The sequence below is a fragment of the Heterobasidion irregulare genome, assembly GCF_000320585.1.
Source record: "Heterobasidion irregulare TC 32-1 unplaced genomic scaffold scaffold_12, whole genome shotgun sequence".
NCBI lineage: Eukaryota > Fungi > Basidiomycota > Agaricomycetes > Russulales > Bondarzewiaceae > Heterobasidion > Heterobasidion irregulare.
In genome coordinates this window covers 1,264,461-1,283,434 of record NW_009258208.1, presented here as the reverse complement: position 1 = coordinate 1,283,434, position 18,974 = coordinate 1,264,461, and the positions used below count along the sequence as shown (strand labels likewise).

Genomic DNA, 18,974 nt, shown 5'->3' with positions numbered 1-18,974 from the left:
AAAAAAGATGACTGTAGATGAGTACTCTAACCAGTTTTCCCTTATCACTACCAATGCTAACATCTTTGACAAAGAACAAGTTTCCTATTTCCAATGAAGACTAAACCTAAAGGTCATGGACAAAATCTATGATAAAAAGACCTTACCAAAGGATACAATCTAGGACTGAATCAATATAGCCTATGAAGTAGATAAACATATAGGAGCTCAAAGTGCTTAAAAAATGATACTTGCCAGCTCCACCTCCTTTAGAAGTTATTTCCTAAATCACTTTCATATCCAACCTTTACCATGCTATAACTCTACCAATGCCCCATGAAAAATAAATAACCAAGCAGTGGATATAGACATTAATTCTTTATAAAAGCAAAATGCCATTCATTAGAAGTACACATATGATGGCAAGCCTACTACCACTTGTTTTAATTATAGAAAGTTTGGACACTAGGCATTTGACTGTCTAATCCTATGTAGAGGCATTCAACTATCTTAAGGATATTAGCACAAGCCAGTGGACAGAGGAAATAGAAAAGCTCATAGTATTGACATAGAGGATAAAGACAATCAAAAATCCTAGATAAGCAACTATCTAGGATTATATCAAGGATTAGAGGAGGGAGGTTCTAATAGCAACCACCATGACATATCACAATCTGGTCATCTATTGGAACATATAGACTCTTTCTTAGAAAGAGAAGGATTCAGTCGACACAATTGAGCATACTACATACCATCTAATAGACAATGAGGCAACAGACCTGTCCATAATGTTGCTAGTGTCCAAGCAATCTTCTAGAAGCTAAAAGACATAGATAGGAAAGAGTTATTAGTGGATCTTGTATAGGATTTTACCTAGCCTCTCCTTTACTAGTGAAAAAGAGAGGCAAAGGAAAACCCAAGTATGTGCTGCTATCATGTATTTAAATTAGAATGATTAGCAATAATATCATTACCTCCATTCATCTTGATGTATAATTAACAACTGAAAGAAGAAGTACTAGAGCAAAAGCTGCCATTGACTCTATTTATAAAAGAATTTTAGTTCATGAACAATGGATATGGAAACACAACTTCTCCACCTACTATTTAAGCTATTCTATTTGTATCTGGAATATTAACAATATAATAAACAAGGGAGGCCTTATATAACAAGGCCTAGATATGAACCTTACCATCAGAGACTGATGGACAATATTAGGGAAAAGCTCTATATCAAATTAACCATAGTTAAGCGTAAATATAGCTAGATTTTTTCCAATTACCACTAAGGATTTTTAGCTTACTCCTAATTTAATCCTAAAATTATAAGGTCTAATTAGAGCTAATTAAATCTAATTCATCATATGCATTTTCGGAAAAATAGCAACTAATCCAGTCCTATAATTCCTCTACTATCACTATACCTTTAATCACAGAGTATCTATAAAGCTCACTAATCAAACTAAAGTCACATCTTGTGATAAACTTGCCCATCACAAGAGTTGAACCAACAATCTTATGTCTGCATACCCTAGACCACTGTTCTAAGCTACTAAGCCACAAGACCTAAGTTATTTACCTAGTAACCTAAACATAATGATATAAATAAGACAATCTCAACATTTCTGATTTTCTTATATATACATCTTTTATCTATTCTATATATAAAGGGGTCAATAAATACCCTAAAAATCAGGGCTTTTGATATTTGAATTTAGGCACTAGACAATGATATAGTAAACCAATAAAAATAAATGATACACTAAAAATAAAATTATAATCAGGTTGTAGATTTCAATAGGACTATATTTGTTACAAACTACTTATTTAATAACCCCAAGAGTAGGAGGTTCTTCCCTAGGTCACTCGTGGAAGAAGAGTAGAATAATGGTCTCAACTGTATGTATAGCACAGAAGCCGAAGATATATTGCGACATCTTGTATCTCGAGGATACAAGGGGCAGTGGTGAGTACTATAGGAAGACAGTACAGAGCAAAGGGTGTGCAGTAAGAAGACTGCATGGAACAAAGGAAAATAGACTGGAGATCCACCAGCCTACTCTATGGGCCTTATATACTACTTTAGGAAATAGGGCTTGAGAATGCCAAATATATATCCGTAAGTATTCTTCTAAGTCATCTCTCTTAGGACAACTACTCTTATGCTTCTCCATTTGTCTCCTTCCAGCCAGGAAAGACTAGGAGCTCTATGCCCTATGTGTGAGTAGTTTGTAAGGCGAGAAAGGATGCCTGCTGCAATAAAGGCTCATGATACTTGACCAACAATGAGTGATCTGTTAGGAGTGGATGACCAAGGTTATTACCTGTACCTTGATGTATGCCTCAACCTGTGAGGCCGCCTAGTATTTGTGATGATCGTATTGGAATAAACCGCCATTAAGGCCCGATAAGTCATGATTATAACAATATTAGTATAGACAATGTCCCCTTACTTGCAAATTTGACTATAAAGTTGATTATGAATAATATATTCTAATTAGCTCAGATTAACATTTCGAGGAATTAGATCTGATTGAGAGGAGGTTTTTCCAGATAGGTGCACTATTCTGTATGCACTGCAGAAGGACCTACCATGTGGAGATTCAAAGAATGACCAAATATCACATGGCCCGAGAATCTCTGTCACTCTGCCTGCCATCGGGCTCTGCCCATCAAAAACAATTTGGTGAAGAGCAGTGGAGCCCTCAAAGTCAGACAAAATGACCTGAATGCTTTCAGTGATACCTCTTCATATTCCTATTTTTTTAGTTTTGTAATTGAGCTCTAGGATCTGAGAGATCTTGAGCATCTCTCAGATATTTCTGCCTTAAAAGCCATTATTCATTGCCTCCTCACTGCTGCACCCAATTTCTGTTCTCGCAAAAACTCTGATACTTGAAGAGTGCTTAAATAAACGACTACGATCTTTTTCAAAAGGTGCCGTCAAAAGGTGCTGCGAGGAGCTCGATTTTGAACCTCTCATACCATTTGCAACTCCGGTGCAACAATAGTAAGGCAGCCCATGAAGTTATGTTATGTCCGTATGTATATAGTCCAATTAAGCGCCCGAGCAGCTGTGCGTCACCAAACACCAAACACCGAACACACGACGTCGAACACCACGACGCCGAAACTGCGAAAATCCAATGCCGGAACCGAGTCCCTGTCCCTCCCTCCTTCGTGCGAATTCTCTCTACCTAATCCACCTCTCCCCCCTCCATCCACGCACTAACGCACCTCCACGCACCTCCCGGCTCCCCCGTAGCCGCCCGCCGCCGCCGCGCGCTCAATGCATCCCATGCCGCATGACCGCGAGCCCGGACAGGAACATGGCGAGCATGGTGGCGAAGATGCCGACAAAGGCGGGGTGCGCGGTGTACGCGGCGAGCGCGTCGCTCTTGCAGCCGCTGCAGGTCCACCCTGCGAGCGCCAGCGCGAGGAGGTGGAGGGAAACGAAAGAGGGGAAAGGAAGAAAGGGAAGGGAAAGAGAGGGAGCGGATGTCAGCATGGTCGTCACGATGATGAGGTCAGCATGCGTGCGCGGGGCGGCGCCACGAGCCCACAGACTCACGAAAGCAGGGACCGGCGAAAAACGAAAAACGAAATGCCAGAGATACCAGGGAGAAACGCAAGCTCGACTCACCTGACGCGATGGGGGTATACGCCTGCGGCGTGTACAGCGCAAACTTGAGCGCATTATTCGGCGAAAACAGCCCCGGCTCCCTCGCGGCGCCCATCCCGCGCTCGTCGAAAATATTCAGGGTGAACGTCGCCTGTGGGAGCGGGCTCGCGGGGTTCGACTGCTGGAAGGCCCACGCGTCCCAAACGACGGAGGTCTGCGTGCCGGGGATGACGCCGTCGGTGGGTCCGACGGGGTACGTGATGCCGTTGTCGCAGACGGCGGAGAGCGTGAGGTGCGCGGGGGTGCTGTAAAGCGAGGTGAGGTTCCAGGCGAAGGTGATGGGCTGCGCGGACGCGAGCTTGAAGAAGGCGATCGTGGTTTGGGGCGGGGAGGTGATGGTGAGGCCGCCGGCGGCTGCGGTCTGGGGGATGCTGATGGAGGACGTGGTGGCGGAGCCGGAGGCTGAGCCTGACACTGAACCTGATGCTGAGCCGGAGAGCGAGCCAGAGTTTGAGGTCGCTGCTGAGCCCGAGGCAGAGCCGGAGTTGGAGGCCGAGCCTGACTGGGAGCCTGACTGTGTGCCCGTTGCGGCTGCTGCGCTGGTTCGTGGGGACGAGGACATTATGGCGGCGACGACGGCGGCGAGGGAGAGCCTGTGGTAGACGGGCGATGGACGGTGGGACGGCAGAAGAGGAGGAGGAGGAGAAGGAGGAGGAGGAGGAGGAGGAGAGAGAAGAGGGAGACGACGACGATGGCGACCGGCGTGAGTTGAGCGTGCGTGGGGGGCCAGCGTGACAAGCGTGACGTGATGTGACGCCGCGTGTTCTGGGCTCACGTCGAGCGTCACCGTCCCAGGCGAAAGAGTCATGAGATTCGTTCTAGCACCACCTCTCCTCTCCCCATCATGCTCGACGACGACGACGGCACCACCACCACCACCACCACCACCACCCCCGACGTCCCTAGCGCCGCGCTCGTCCCCCTTTCGCCCTTCGACCCCGCCTGGCGACCGATCCTCCACGTCTCGAACCAGGTCGTGCTCTACAACCCCACCTCCCACGCGCTCACCATCCACAGCTCGCACCCGCACGCCCCCGCGCGCCCCCGGCGCCGCCCGCGCATATGCCCGTACTGCGCGCGGCCGCTGCCGCCAGGCTTTGCGCGTGCGCGCGAGGACGGCCGCGAGTTTGGAATTGATACGGACATTAATATGGATATGGACATGGGTATGGATATGGATATGGATATGGACGATTCGGATTTGGATGTGGATTTGGACGTGGGGTACGACGTGGACGCATTCCAGGACGAAGTTTCGCGCGCGCCGAACTATTTCCAGCTGCTCGAGGTCGCGAATGAAACCGCGAGCCGGTCGGGCACGCCGCCGCCCTACCGCGTTGAGGCGGCGCGTGCCTCCTCCTCCTCGTCTCGCTCTCTGTCGTCTGCACCGCGTTCGCTGCTCGACGAGCACGAGGACGGGGACGGAGAGGAGCGGAGGAGCAGGGGGTGGGGCGCGGGCGGGGGGTTGAGGCCCGGGTCGATGGCGGAGGGGTACTTTAATGCTTTCTTCAAGGAAGAGGCCCGCTTGGGCATGGGCGCCAACGGCAGCGTCTACCTCTGCCAGGTCCGTCCGTTTCATTCATTGCCTTCATTTTTTTTCTCTAATGCCTGCCCGCCTGCAGCACGTGCTCGACGGCAACCCCCTCGGTTAGTCCCCTTGTCCTGCTCTCCGTCTCTCTTCCGCTTAATCACCTCGTCATCGCTCGGCGCTCGTCGCCGCAGGCCACTTTGCGGTCAAGAAGATTGCGGTCGGCGAGTCGAGCGCGTACCTCCTCCAGATCCTGCGCGAGGTCCGCCTCCTCGAGACTCTCCGCCACCCAAACGTCGTCTCGTACCACCACGCGTGGCTTGAGTCCACCCGCTTCTCCCAGTTCGGGCCCACAGTGCCCACTTTGCAGTTGCGTCTCTGCGTCTCTGCGTCTCCCCCTTTTCCCCTCTACCGGCCTTCCGAGCCCCCTGCTGATCTGCGAAATGACTGCTGATTCGGTTTCCCATCACACACTCAGCGTTCTCATGCAATGGGCCGAAGGCGGCTCCCTCGACGACCTCATCGACACGCGCCTCGGCCGCCCCACCCACCTCCCCGCCTTTCCCCCCTCGTCCCCCTCCTCCCCCTCTTCTCCCACACCCTCTTCTTCCTCCCCGGCCTCCCCTGATCACCAAAGCTCCCAAGGCGAGCACCACCACACGACGGAGCACCGGCACCAGCACTCCCGCTCCGCCCGCATCCGCGCCTTTCGCGCGCTCCAGCGCGCCCCGCCGGAGGACAAGGCGCGCTTGCGCGAGAAGCTCGGGCTTGGCGCTGGCTCTCCCGGCGCGGGTGCTGCTGGAGGAGGAGGAGCGGGAGCAGGAGCGGGGGGCGCGGGCGCGTGGAAGGCGGTGCATCTGTTCAGCGCGGAGGAGGTGCGCGGGCTGTTTTCGGACGTGGTAGAGGGGCTTGCGTTCTTGGTGCGTTGCGCTTCTGCTTTGAGTTTTCTTTTTCTTTCTTTTTTTCTTTTTTTCTTTCTTTGCCCCGGGCTGGGCCGGGCTGTGTGCTTTGCTTTGGGCTTGGGCTTTGTCTTAGGCGCGAGCCGTTCGCAAAAGCTGACCACTGTTAACATCGTTTTTATTGGGATTATTGTCATTGTTATTGTGACTATGCGCGGGCGTATGTGCGGTACGCGCGGTGGGATGTGGGGACGTGGGTACAGCACGACAAGTCGATCCTCCATCTCGACCTCAAGCCGGGGAACGTCCTCTTGACGTGGGATGAAGGCAAGCTCATGTGCGTCTCTCTCTCTCTCTTTCTTTCCTTTTTAGAGGGGCCCTACCCCGCTGCTCCCTCCAACTTGAACACACGTTGATTTTTTCTGCCGTTGTGCCTGCAACAGCCCCCGCGCGATGCTATCTGATTTCGGGACCTCGCGCGACATGATTCACAGCACACGCGCGCGCTCTGGGAACACTGGGACGTAAGCCCCCTCTCCCTCTCTCCCCACTCACCCATCCCCACCGGCACTCGCACCGCTCACCCGCCCTGCCAGCCTCGAATACACTGCGCCCGAATCCCTCCCGTCGCCCCTCACCGGCCGCCTCCAGCAGGTCGACTCCAAGGCCGACATGTGGTCCCTCGGCATGCTCCTCCACAAGCTGCTCTTCTTCCGCCTGCCGTACCGCTGGGCCGCGCAGGGCGACCGCGACGAGGCCGCCCCTGGGCCCGCGCCTGCGTCGCCGGAAGTGAATCGGCGGAACGGCGCGGGTGCGGGCGTGGGTGCGGGTGCGGGTGGTGGGGCAGGTGGAGAGAGCGATATGGATAGGCTTGAGAGGGAGGTGTTGGGGTACAAAGGGTCCGTTCTTCTCTTACTTCATTATCTTTTTCATTCTCATTCTCATGTTTCCCTTCGTTTCCCTTTATGCTATGTCATCGCGCCGTGCCGCTGCGCACTAGGTTCAAGAGCACCCCAGAGCTCGAGACGACCTTCACCGCGCGCCGCCTCCCAGGCTCCTACCCGATCCTCCTCGAGAGCCTCCTCAACGTCGCCCCCGGCGCACGTCCATCCTGCGAGCGCGTCCTCGCCGCCCTCCACGACGGCAAGGTGCGTCGCCCCTCCCCCATCCCTCATCTCCATCGTGTCTCCGCTATCAGTTATTGATACTGACATCCTGACCCCGCCGCGCCAGCTCGACCCCATCCCCGCGGCCCGCGGCCGCCCGAAGACGGCGACGGCGAGCACCGCGGCGGCAGCGCTCACGTCGCTCATCCCCGCCCCTCGGCGCTTTCCGAGCTCGGGCGCGAGCTCGCCCGCGACGACGCCTACCGCGTCCGAGTACGCGGGCGGCAGCGCGCGGGGGCCGAAATGGGAACGCGAATGGGAGCGCGAGCGCGAGCAGGAGGCGGTGGTGGGGGCAGGGAGGCGGGCGTTGCCTGCGCCGGAGGTGTCGAATGCGCGGGTGTGGTGGGCGTGGGTGGGTGCGGTTGGGGAGCTGCTTGGTTATGTGCTTGGGCGTGGGCAGGGCCAGGGGCAGGGGCAGCGGGGAAGAGGCGGGGCGATGGAGAGAGGAAGGAGGGCGGCGATGGCGGTGAGGGCGATGAAGTCGTGCGCGTTGGTCGCGAAGGTCCGTCCGTCCGTCTCCAGCGCCACGTTCCTCCTCCCGGGCTTGTCCCGGGGATTTTTATTTTATGTTTCCTTGGGGAGCGCGCGGATACTGACACGTACGTGCATTTTTCGCGCTCGACAGGTCGCGTCGCTGGCATACGTCCGCCCGGACGACGCCGCGGGCGGGAACACCCAGCTCGCCATCGTCGTCGGCTTGTTGCTCGTGCTCGGGGTCGCGGACACGCTGCTTGAGGGCGTGGACGTGTCGGTCGGGCTCGGGCTCGTGCATCTGCTGGTGCTGTGGGCGTGCGGCGCGATGTGTGCGCCATGGAGAGGGCTAGGTCTGGGATCGGACGCGGGCGCGAGGCTGTTGAAGTCGGTGGTGTGGGGGCGTGAAAAGGAGGCGGCGGCGGCGGTGCTCACGTGATTTGAGGAAATGACATTGCGAGGCGGGACGTTTTTGTCGATTGCTCTTCGTTGTTGCTGTTTATTGTGGATGGCCGGGTCGCTTTGCTTTTGGATTTTTCTGTCACGACGGTGTGTACGTCACACGCGGAAACGGTGTCGTCCGACTGCGGCCAGCGCTCTTGATTCCTGGTGAGGGCGCGTCGTACTGATGCCACGACTGAGTCGAGTGCAAGCTCAAGCCGCGCTGCTGGAGGACGCCCGAAATTGGTATCTGCCACCGCGAGAGCCTGGCCGATGATGGATCGTGGTGACATAGAACGCAGCATTAAAGATACCTGCGAATTCGTTGTATGATTAGACGTGATGCTGCGCTCTGCGGCGGGCGCGCGCGCCGCGATAGATGCACCGCGTACTGATGCATAGGCACGCCTCGCCCGAGTTGCGCGGGATTTGAGAGACGTTTGACGTGATCGAATTAGCGGCAACTGTCGACGAACAGACGATGGTGGAAGCGTTGGCCGATTTCGCGTTGTAGCTAAGGAGTACTCACCTCGATGAACGAGCACAGCGTCGGTTCTATGTGCTGAAGGCTGCTACTGTGTGGTAGTAGCGCTCGCTTAGCACTTACCTGTGGGGTAGAAGCTCTTGCCGCTTGGAGATTTAAATTGTCCAGTTGTCGTGAGGAACGCTGGGCGCTGCTCGCTCAATTCGCGTCTCTACATACTCGGAACAGACGATTGACCCCGCCAACTGCCGCCTGCATAAAAGGGAAAACGTTCTCACGGTTGTTCAACTTCTTTCATCGCGACCCCGACGAAATTGAGCAAGAACCGCGAGCTTCGCTGCAGCTGGCTTCTGACGTGAAATGTCGTCCGGGTGAAGTCAATGAGACCAAGAGGTCGCTGCAGCGTCTGTGCAGGCCTATACGGGCGATGACCACCCCCGTCGTGAACGAGCGTTCAATGTTATTGCAATCGGCCCATCGGGTGCCTGCCAACCATCATGCATCACGCTTCAAGGCATCAGAAGCAGGGTATGTAAGATGTGCAGGGCTGGGTGGCTGTTGCGGCAGATTTGAAGTCTAGCAGGCTGCTGTGTGATGCGGAGTTCTGATGACGGTCCCGACTTGGACCACCACGGTTGCTGCTTCCCTATAATTGCAGATCAGCATCACCTGTTCGCTCCTCCTGGATTCTTGCGCTACACGTCGTAACATTCTCCCCGGGTCAGGCATCCTTTCTATCCTTGGAGTGAGGAGGATCTGCCAGAACCTGAATTGGGAACAAGGTATGTTCAGTTTATATCTTTGCCCGCTCCGGCTTGGTCCTATGACCGTCACCCGAATGGCAAAACCCTGTTTACGCATAGACGCAATGTTCAAAGGTCCCATCCCAGATTTCAAAGTTGCTGAACAGGTGGTCGACCACGTCGCGCTGATAGCTGCGGTTCCATCCGACTTACTTCGTTAAGTATAAGAGTGCCAGGTCATCGCCTTGCGCGTGCCTATCGAACCGCTCTCGAGCGAGGCCTCCTGGTGCGTCAAAACTTCTATACAGAACATGATGATCACAATATTGATTCTGCATTGTTGTCTCACATTTGTCAATCATACAGCCTGGGTACTCAGCCTCCCTCATCATCAATCACTGACATCCAGCATCTACCCACATATCCTTCCTCGCGGTGTCTACCAAACCTTTCAGCCGCGACAATCAATCTAACGACAAGGCGGTGCCATAATCCGCTCTATTCCGCCACGGTTCCAAAAGCCGTGTGGCCGTCGACCAACTATCAATCACAGCTAGTAACTGAGGTCGTTGGGCTCTTTGACCCTCCTTATTATTAGGCTCGACGTAGTTGGATCAGTGTGAGCTGGCTAGTCTGTATTCCCCAAACCCTTCCGCTCCTTGTTTTTCGACTCCACATTCCTTTGATTCTGTTACGAACGTATCGCGGACTCTGCGCCTCATGTCGCTTTCGGTCTCTTCTTTCCCGGAGACGACGTATACTCCACCACAAGGTCCCGGGCTCTCCGAAACACTCGACGATCCTGCACCGATCAAGCGTCGTCGAATATTCGGGAATCTGTTTGGCAAGGACGGCCCCACCATGTTCAAAGTGCACCGCCGCCAACACGCAGCGAAGGACAGTTTGAACTTGCAGATAGAGGACATCCATACGCCTGTCGTTTCATTTACTGCGCAGGACGTCCCTCCCCATGTCGCGGATCTCTCGTCATCACGCAAGCCCAAACTCTCTCTCCCAATTCTCGACGTCGGCCATCAGCCTGCTTCGCGTTCGCCTACTACTCATCACGAACAACTCGTCTTTCCTCCGACGCCCACGGCGACTCAGTACGACCACTCAAACCCCATGAAGGAGAGCATCAAAAGCCTCCGCCTGTCTCGCATCTATCGTCCCATAGACGTCGGTCGGAAAGACGAGGAATCGCTACCGCCATGGGCATCCAGAGGGGTGATCGCATCTTTTGGTGATCCGGACGATTATGTCAATGGCGATCGAGAAAAGGAGGTGGATCGCGACAGGACGAGTTCCCTTCTGACGCCGTTGAGCTCATGGTCAACCTCGAGTACACGGCTGAGCCGCCGTCCGTCTGGAAGCTCTGCACCATCCTCGAGGACATCGTCCATGTACTTTTCATCCATCATCTCCGCCATGTCTTCGCCATCCTCAGCCTCCACAAGGCCAAGGACAGGCACGGTTCCAGTGGTTCGTAAACACACAAATAGCGACGCTGCAGTATCCAAAGACTTCAGGCCGGTGTCCATATCCTCTGAAAATTCGACCAGGACGACGGCGTCATCTCCTCCACGGCTGACAGGCGTTAGCACTATGCGCTTGCGGTCGTTGTCCACGTCCTCGGCCAAGGGCGATAGCAAGACGAGAATGAAGCCCGCGTTGACCATCGTCCCTCCTATGCAGCCTACCGGCCATAAGCGCTCGCGAACGCTGTCGAATGCATCTGACAAGGGCAAAGCACGGGCAAGAACCACGTCCAACCCTTCTGCCCCTTCCATGTCCGGCGGCGATCGCTCCGCACAACGGCCACGCACCCGCACTCTATCGAACACATCCGATAAAGGCAAGGCCAAAGCGAGAATATCGCGCGCAGACAGCGTTTCAGAGATCGTCAACAGCAAGAATCATCCTCCTGTCCCACCCCTACCTATCATTGGTATGCCGTCCACTTCGGCGAACGACCTTCGTGATGGCATGAGCCCCGCGACGGCGCCAATATCCACGCGTGCCACTGCGAAATCCCCATCGCGCTCACCCCACCATCGGACCCCGCAGCCGCCTAAATCTGCCCCGTCGTCGCCATCTAGAAAAACCTTTGGCCTTCCCTTGGCGAGCTCGTTGCCGTCTAGCTCACGGCCCCTTGTGCACACTTCTGCGACGATGAAGCTGTACTCTCCGGCACCCATCTCTGCCTCCACCCCTGCCTCTGCACAATCCCTCAGTCATCAGCATACGCTATCCTCTCAGCTCCGCGGCTTTCCACGTCAAGGAGTAATGAGGTCGCGGTCGAAATCTACTGTCGAATCACATCTCGATAGAACGCTGCCTCTTAGTCCGTCGAAACCGCCCTTGCGAACTCCCAACTCAACGGGCCTTGTGGGTTATCCAAATACCAGGAACCAAGGTGTCCGGAGACCGTTTCAGTCATCGGCGGACAAACGTTTAGACGAAGGTGAATCTCCCTCCTTGACAGTGGCGACACAGGATGCGGGACAATACGGTTTCCAGGAGAGAAATATCGGCGACGTTATTCCCAAACTGCGAGGGATGAGGATGAAGTAACAGCCATCCACACGGACAAAATATTGTTTCTTTGGGGTTGGTCCAGTATCATGTACCTAATCCGTGTGCGTATCACACTCATCCCTAAGAGCCGCAATGGATGCTTATCCGTATACAGCGCTGCGCAGTCTCGTTCATACACTCTTTTATATCTCAAATAGTTCATGCATTCCCGTATATTCTTTTGGGAAACTATGTTGTACTCTGGATCGGTAATGTGTACTGTTATCAGGACTTGACATTGACTTTTCAATTCTTTGACTCGTTCACAAAGGATGCTTTTCGTACATACCATACTTCATGTAAACCATACAATTCAGATCAGATGATTACTGGTCGATTGCTGCGAACTGCGATTGAAAAATGCAATGTCTTTGAAGTAGATGAGGTAGAAGTCGAACACAAATAAGAATGCTCATACATTGGGCGGAACATACCACTCTCCTCTGCTAGGTCAAAAATGGATTTCCGAAATCATGTGAAGACGGGATACCGATATTGATCTCAAAATCATAATGCCGCAAGTTGTCGTGCGACTGTTTCAACTCGTCTCGACCCAGTTAACATCAGCAGGCGCTCTCACATCCCACTCCGTCTCAATCATGATCTCCTTCCCAGCGCCCACAGCCCCAACCCACTCAAACATGCCCTCATTCTTCCCACCTTTATCTCCTTGTACCTTCCTCCATCGCACCTTGAGACCATCCACGCCCACGCCCCCGTCCGACTGGGCGACCACACAATCCTCGCCCTCATTAGCCTCCGCGAGGATCTCGGGACAGCGCAAGATCACCCGCACACGATCCTCCTCGACCGATACGGGGATCACATCGCGCACGATGAGGCGCTCGAGCGCAAACGCGTGCCTGTTGTACACGATCGTGTGGGCGGTGTACGTCATCATCTTAAACGGCTCCGAGAACGCGCTCGCGCTCGCGACGACAAGCTTCGACTGGCGCGCGTACGTGATCTTCGTCGACGAGTCGGGCCCAAGCGTGCAGTCGAACGTGTCACCTGGCGCAATATCCTGTACAGTCAGAAAGTGTTTCGGTAATTTATAGTATGAAGATACATAGTGAAAATCGGGCGCACCTGAATCGAAGTTTGAGAGACGAAACCATCATCGAGGAACACGTTCACTGGGCCAGGCAGCAGCCAGTAATTGCTCGTGTTCTTCACCCCAGCCTATCACAAATGCGACCAACGCCCGTGAGGTCTCTTGTCACCACAGAATATGCGAAATCACAAACACAAATAAAACAATACGCACCTGCAAATACACGATCGCTTTAACACGTGGAACGTCGATGTGAGCGACCTCAGCCTCGAACTGGAGTTGTGCGAAGGAAACGTTGTGCGTGACGCCGTCGCTCGAGATGCTCGACTTGCCCTCAACACGATAAGACATCGACAAAGGGCTTGCATTCACGATCGTCCCGGGCTCTGTAAACGCGGGCGGTGAGACCCATCGTGGTCACCTCTTCCTCGTTCACCATACCTAGATCTTCATAATTATCATTCAAGGCACCCGAGGAGCGCCCGAAGAGACCACCAAGAGCTAATCCGCGGGCGCAGTGTACAGAACGTGAACGCCGCATTCTGTCCCGTGGTTCTTGCACAGGAAGCGGAGAGCGAGATCGAGGAATTTGCTATCGCATCATCATGGATACACCATGAAGAGGCATAACGGTGGGCGGGCAGATACGGATGGGTTTGAGGTCAGGAATACGCTGATCTGATCCGTCCATGGCCACCGTGCTCAGAGTCAGCGCAACGCTCGTCCAGTCTTCGCCCGTGCTCTGCGTGATCCGTGCACGATAGTGAAGCGAGACCGCAGAAGCAGGCTTCCCACTCTCTGACTCCGCCAGCAGTTCATACGTCGGCGACCATGTCGCGTTGCGTACAACTATACGATCACATACACCGTTCATATCATCATTCGTACAAACATTGAATCAGAGAGACGACGAGACATACCATAAGTCAGCTTGAGCTCAACATCCGTCGCTGCTTGAGCCATCACTATCACAGTCACCAGGCCCTCGGCCCTACCCTGCTTGGCCGACTGCTCCAGCGTCAAAGCCCTGATCTCCCTTTTCATAAGCAAAATATGCTCGTCAAGTCCAGTACCGGTTTTGATCAGTGCTCGCGCACGAGTCATATAAGTGTCCAGGAAGCTGTCTGCTTCTTTCGGACTGATTTTGTCGCCTTTCATGTCGGTCACATAGTTGTTTAGGGCGACCAACGACGCGTCAATGATTTTCTTTTCCTCGTGGAGCAATGCACGCTTGGACTGGAGGCTGCGGATGGCCTCTGCAGCGCCAGTAGGCAAAGGCTGAACCTTGCCGACGGTACATGCGATGCCCAATAATTGCACATTTCCTAAACCTGTAATTCGCACAGAGTTGGGGTCTATGGAGCTCGGCAGACCATGTATCTCCAGTTTGATTTGTCCTTGCTGTGAGAGGCAAGGAAACGATGATCAAAGTTGAGAGATCGCTAGAGCGAACCGCGAAAAAGATGGGGCTCCCAGGCTCCACGTATCGCTCTCCCCTTGATGGCGTCTGAAATCTGAATCATATCATTCATACCATGAAGCGCTGAACGCTCAGCGCTCAGCGCTCAGCTTCCAGCGTTTACAATAACGTTGAGGCCTTGAGGGTCCAACGTCAGCAAAAATGCCAAAACGCAGGATTCCTGTGAGTTAGACGACCATCACAACTTTTTCCTCTCGGTACCCCACGATGTCGCTCACACTTGCATTGCGAGTTCATGCGGGCAGCGGTACTGAGCGAGGCCATCAACATTTGACATACTCCCTGATCACCCTGAACGGTCTGACAGGGCTCACTTCAGCCTTCGAGGGCTCACTTCAGCCTTCGAGCCATCAGGTTAGGGTCAAGGCAGCCTCTTCACTATTCAGTAACAGAATCATGTCAACTGTCAGGAATGTTAGGATTCCCAGATTATGAACGGGTTCCAGATCTTTAGACTCATCAGTGCTTCCGACAGCACACAGCGCCTCATGTCGAGTCTGGGTCTGCGGCGGACAAGGGTATGTATGCGAAGTCGTGAAGTCTGACACACAACAAACGCAATGCGATTGCATGCATAAAGGCAATAGTTTGTGTTGCGCTGCCGCAATCTGACGCTGAGATTTCTGTAGCTGATCTGACACAAGGTACAGTGTGCTGTCGTTTCGCCTTGAAGATTGTTCAGTGAGCTGATTATCTATTTGGAATGCGTAATCAACATCCCTGAGATCTATTGGATTGGGAAACTGACTAGACAACCATTTGGTCCATCCCAACTCTTCGCTATTACCTTCAATTTTCTGCGAAAGTGACAGTGCGAGCTGCGAGGAGACCGCCAAAACGAGAGCATGCCGCATTGAAACGGAGATTCAAAGTCTGCACGATCAGGTGACGTCTCTTGATCGTTCGGAACTGTTGTTCTCAGGTTCCCTCGAGTCTTCCGACCCCTCCCTCACACGCCAGAGCCTGTCCAGCCAGCTCACCGCCGTCTTCCTCGTCCACTCAACGACAACACTTCTAAAAAATCATGTTTTTCAGTCGCGTTGCATCTTTCGCCGCCCTGAGCGCGCTCGTCGGCTCTGTCGCCGCCGAGTTCTCCGTTCTCAGTCCTGGTGGGCCTAATCTGTGGTGGGGTGAGTTGTCCGATGTAGCATCGAAAACGGTGTTTGACATCACATGTCTTTCGCCTTTTTGCTTGGGCGCTACCGTCATCTCCATGGCCTCACCTCCTGCAACCCTCGATCCAACCCGCATCCGCTGACCCGACAGTTGCCCAATCACAGAACACCCTCGTGTGGTCTTGCACTGACAACCCTCCCGCCACCACCTTCCAAGTTCTGCACGTGTCATCTTTTTTTTTCGCTACTGTTCAAATCTCATATATGAATGCAGCCTCGCCAACACCAACGTCGACATTTTGGTCGCTCCAAGTGCGATCATCTCAACGGTGAACAATGCCGACTGCTCGCACACCATCACTCAGCAGCAGACCAACCTCATTCCTGCCACGAACTATACCATCATCCTCGCTGACATAGTCAACCAAACCCACGTGCGTCGCTTCGCTCTTCTCTTCCCGACGTCTATTCTTATCCTCTCGCTGCGTGCTCCTCCGGCTTCCATTCCGCTGTCTGTCAGGTCTACGCCACCTCGCAGCCTTTCGAAGTGAAGGCGCTCGGTGCGTCCTACCCGCCTGCCTCCGCAACTCCGTCGGACAGCGGATCCTCCGCGTCCGCTTCGGCCACTGCCTCAGGCTCCGCTTCAGGCTCAACCGCCTCTAGCACCTCCTCAGCATCCTCTTCGCAGTCCTCAAGTGGGGCCGAGGGCCTGCACGCGTCTGTCGGCGCGGGTGTCCTTGCTCTTGTCGGTGCGGCGTTCGGGCTTTTCTGATCGTATCTAGGCATAGTTCGGTCTGACCTGGGCGTGGGTCTCGTTACCGGGCTGGTTGTGTCTTGGTTAAAGTGATAATCTTTCTTTACTCTTTGGACAAGTGACACTTTGGTGGTTGTCTTCTCTTTAAGATGACCACTTTGACCTTGCCTAGTCTTGTTCCGTTCATCCAGATTTTCCTTCTTCTGTGGCGCATTGCAGATACCATGCGGTGATATCTATACCTGTCATTTGAAATAACACACTCGTTTGCTAATTAAGCTCTAAGCGACAAGCTAATCTTAGAGCACGCTGCATTGGAAGTCACGCCTCCAATTGAAGCAAGACGTTGCTTTTATATACATCTTATACACAGTCATTCCGGTTGCTTCAACGTATTGTCCAGACATACTTGTATGTGTTCAGAAGGGCAACACGACATCTCGAAAATCATCTCGCGTTCCATATCCATTGACCTCCTTTTTGTACTCCTCACAATATCTGCGAAAACCCGTAGGCGTGATGAACTTCCTTGGTTTGAAATCAGGAGTCTCGCCGAAGTTATCAAGCACATAGGAGTGATACATCCAGATGGTCTCTATGGCTTGGGCCGTCAGTGGCTTGAAGTCCTTGCGCATCACCGTTACCTGTTCGAAACGTCACTGGTGCTGATTTTGGGGCGAACGATCTATGCTGAAACTTACCGTCCCCACGCACTGCTGCCAACTGGAAAATGATACAAATCATGATCCTACCAGCTATGCTATATGTCAAGGATGTCACTCACAACGGGGGGGCAAAGCCTGAATCGACATCGATCATGAGGTACGTCGCGATCTGGTTGTCGAGCACCGCGGTGCGCTCAATATCGAACGGATCCGCCTTCAGATGCCGGTACATGACGATAGGCAACTTGACGACTTTGGAGACGGGGCAGACGTCGCCGTAGTCGTAGATCTCGTGCTTTGGGGTGATCACCACGGGCTCGAACGGCGAGCCATTACGCTCGCCGTCGCAGGTGATCCTGATACCGTGCACGACGGGCGGTCGGCAATTCCATCTATGCACGTCCCAATGGCTTTTCTGGCATTCTGGAGACTGTTGGGGAAGAAAAATCAGCGGTACAAGGTCTGCGAGCACGTTGTTCTTACACAGTAACAGGTGCTCTGGTCCTGGCACCTGGAGCACATGAAAAGTTTCCCCGTGGATTCGCATCGCGTGCATTTTCTGGTGGAGGTTTCGCTCGAAGCCATGGTTGATTGCTCTTGGTCGTTCGCTGAAGGGAAGGAGATGCCATGACATCTCCCATCATTCAGATGACGTCATTCACCGCGTTTTAGACAATGAGAAAATCAAGATTGGGTAGAACGCCTTTCCGAAGGCTGTCATGTCGCTCATTGGCGAATCTACTTCCATTTCCGAATCTAGCATAAAGACTGAAAGGCAGGAATGACAAGAGATAATATTGTCAGGACAGACAAGTCGATCGATAGATACAATATCTGCTTCCTTTAACCCAGTGTCTTGCACAATCCTTCACCAAGCTTGGGTCGGTCAGATGATATGAACAAGATTGCTCGCCATACCACACTACCAATCTTCTTCTTTCGAGTCTGTGCCAGCCATTCTCTGCTCGTAGTCTTCACAGAACCCGCGGAATCCAGCTGACGTGATATCCCTTCGAGGATTGAAGTCGTGGTCGCTGAAATTGTCGAGCAGGTCATCATGATACATCCCGATCTTCTCAATCATTTCGGGGGTGAGCGGCTGGCAGTCCTTACGCATGACTGTCACCTGCCGTGAAACATGTCAGTTAGACGAGACATGTGATAAGTGGTGGAACTTACAGTGCCCACACACTGCTGCCAGCTGAAGGACCAATATCGAGTGAGCTTTCAGACATGGAATAACATAAATGGTGATTATAACATACATCATCGGCGCAAAGCCAGAGTCGACTTCGATCATCGAGTAGGTTGCGATCTGGTTGTCGAGCCGCGGCGTGGGTTACATGTTGAGCGGATGCTCTGTTGAGTGCCGAAACATGACGATGGGCAGATCGATGACTTCCGAGACAGGGCAGACGTCTCCGTATTCATATATCTGGTGTGTAGGGGTGATCTCGACGGGATTGAACGGCGGGTCATGGCGCTCGCCATCACAGAGGATCTGAATGCCTTGCACAACGGGAAGGCGGCAGTCCCAACTGTGCTGGGAGTCGGCTTCTTGACACTCTTGAGACTGAAGGGAAAGGGAAGGAAGTCAGGGTGGCGAGTTTTTGTGATAGAAGATGGAAAGCGAATAGGGGCGCACGCAGTATGAGATGCTCTCGTTCTGGCACCTGGGACACGTGAGGAGTTGGTCACTTGCGTCTTTTGAACACGCGGCGCATTCCTTGGGAGGGGTAGACTGACTGGAAGCCATTAGTGTAGAGGTGCGGATGCGCGCGAGAGGAGCTGAATATCGTGATGGTTGGGTTTGAGTTTCGACCGAGGTGTTCGTTCAAATACCCGCCTTTTATAAGCTAGAAGAGATGTCGCGGGGTGCCCATATGTCGTCGATTTCTCTGAATGTCCATCAAACATCCACTAGTACACTCAAGCT

At 53.4% G+C, this 18,974-nt stretch overlaps 9 protein-coding genes across 9 annotated transcripts; 4 read left to right on the top strand and 5 right to left on the bottom strand.

The window, feature by feature from the left end:
• The first annotated feature begins 2,929 nt into the window (after positions 1-2,929).
• On the top strand, positions 2,930-3,302 carry HETIRDRAFT_481614 (uncharacterized protein). The gene has a single exon (XM_009554028.1). The coding sequence runs from the start codon at positions 3,002-3,004 to the stop codon at positions 3,209-3,211; it is 210 nt and encodes a 69-aa protein (XP_009552323.1). The 5' UTR covers positions 2,930-3,001; the 3' UTR covers positions 3,212-3,302.
• Positions 3,266-4,223, bottom strand: HETIRDRAFT_126085 (uncharacterized protein; the record flags this gene model as incomplete). The annotated part of the gene is made up of 3 exons (XM_009554027.1): positions 3,266-3,399; positions 3,623-4,123; positions 4,202-4,223. 3 exons carry the CDS (start codon positions 4,221-4,223, stop codon positions 3,266-3,268), a joined length of 657 nt encoding a protein of 218 aa, XP_009552322.1.
• A 282-nt stretch (positions 4,224-4,505) lies between these two features.
• HETIRDRAFT_53797 (uncharacterized protein) lies at positions 4,506-7,293 on the top strand (the record flags this gene model as incomplete). The annotated part of the gene is made up of 11 exons (XM_009553562.1): positions 4,506-4,827; positions 4,915-5,038; positions 5,102-5,225; positions 5,284-5,308; positions 5,384-5,558; positions 5,668-6,109; positions 6,352-6,425; positions 6,532-6,612; positions 6,685-6,877; positions 6,944-6,987; positions 7,089-7,293. 11 exons carry the CDS (start codon positions 4,506-4,508, stop codon positions 7,291-7,293), a joined length of 1,809 nt encoding a protein of 602 aa, XP_009551857.1.
• Positions 7,294-9,860: 2,567 nt separating this feature from the next.
• On the top strand, positions 9,861-12,306 carry HETIRDRAFT_436918 (uncharacterized protein). Its single transcript, XM_009554026.1, has one exon. It carries the CDS (start codon positions 10,114-10,116, stop codon positions 11,965-11,967), a length of 1,854 nt encoding a protein of 617 aa, XP_009552321.1. The 5' UTR covers positions 9,861-10,113; the 3' UTR covers positions 11,968-12,306.
• Positions 12,307-12,508: 202 nt separating this feature from the next.
• HETIRDRAFT_430490 (uncharacterized protein) lies at positions 12,509-14,781 on the bottom strand (the record flags this gene model as incomplete). The annotated part of the gene is made up of 8 exons (XM_009554025.1): positions 12,509-12,994; positions 13,060-13,152; positions 13,238-13,410; positions 13,466-13,525; positions 13,640-13,873; positions 13,945-14,425; positions 14,478-14,538; positions 14,723-14,781. The coding sequence occupies 8 exons, from the start codon at positions 14,779-14,781 to the stop codon at positions 12,509-12,511; spliced, it is 1,647 nt and encodes a 548-aa protein (XP_009552320.1).
• A 673-nt stretch (positions 14,782-15,454) lies between these two features.
• HETIRDRAFT_481612 (uncharacterized protein) lies at positions 15,455-16,748 on the top strand. Its single transcript, XM_009554024.1, has 4 exons — positions 15,455-15,634; positions 15,771-15,840; positions 15,894-16,053; positions 16,140-16,748. The coding sequence occupies exons 1-4, from the start codon at positions 15,529-15,531 to the stop codon at positions 16,389-16,391; spliced, it is 588 nt and encodes a 195-aa protein (XP_009552319.1). The 5' UTR covers positions 15,455-15,528; the 3' UTR covers positions 16,392-16,748.
• Positions 16,749-16,792: 44 nt separating this feature from the next.
• On the bottom strand, positions 16,793-17,192 carry HETIRDRAFT_330275 (uncharacterized protein; the record flags this gene model as incomplete). Its single annotated transcript, XM_009554023.1, has 3 exons — positions 16,793-17,017; positions 17,075-17,096; positions 17,158-17,192. The coding sequence occupies 3 exons, from the start codon at positions 17,190-17,192 to the stop codon at positions 16,793-16,795; spliced, it is 282 nt and encodes a 93-aa protein (XP_009552318.1).
• A 624-nt stretch (positions 17,193-17,816) lies between these two features.
• Positions 17,817-18,794, bottom strand: HETIRDRAFT_481608 (uncharacterized protein; the record flags this gene model as incomplete). Its single annotated transcript, XM_009554021.1, has 4 exons — positions 17,817-18,164; positions 18,218-18,239; positions 18,304-18,611; positions 18,684-18,794. The coding sequence occupies 2 exons, from the start codon at positions 18,792-18,794 to the stop codon at positions 18,378-18,380; spliced, it is 345 nt and encodes a 114-aa protein (XP_009552316.1). The 3' UTR covers positions 17,817-18,164; positions 18,218-18,239; positions 18,304-18,377.
• On the bottom strand, positions 17,961-18,338 carry HETIRDRAFT_422684 (uncharacterized protein; the record flags this gene model as incomplete). The annotated part of the gene is made up of 3 exons (XM_009554022.1): positions 17,961-18,164; positions 18,218-18,239; positions 18,304-18,338. The coding sequence occupies 3 exons, from the start codon at positions 18,336-18,338 to the stop codon at positions 17,961-17,963; spliced, it is 261 nt and encodes an 86-aa protein (XP_009552317.1).
• Positions 18,795-18,974: the final 180 nt, after the last annotated feature.

Bases quoted from the DNA above. Each gene is read 5' to 3' on its own strand.
- HETIRDRAFT_481612 (XM_009554024.1), top strand. From the start codon at position 15,529: ATGTTTTTCAGTCGCGTTGCATCTTTCGCCGCCCTGAGCGCGCTCGTC. The intron at 15,635-15,770 runs GTGAGTTGTCCG...CTGACCCGACAG, and splicing joins TGGGCCTAATCTGTGGTGGG to TTGCCCAATCACAGAACACC. The intron at 16,054-16,139 runs GTGCGTCGCTTC...GCTGTCTGTCAG, and splicing joins ACATAGTCAACCAAACCCAC to GTCTACGCCACCTCGCAGCC.
- HETIRDRAFT_481614 (XM_009554028.1), top strand. From the start codon at position 3,002: ATGAAGTTATGTTATGTCCGTATGTATATAGTCCAATTAAGCGCCCGA.
- HETIRDRAFT_436918 (XM_009554026.1), top strand. From the start codon at position 10,114: ATGTCGCTTTCGGTCTCTTCTTTCCCGGAGACGACGTATACTCCACCA.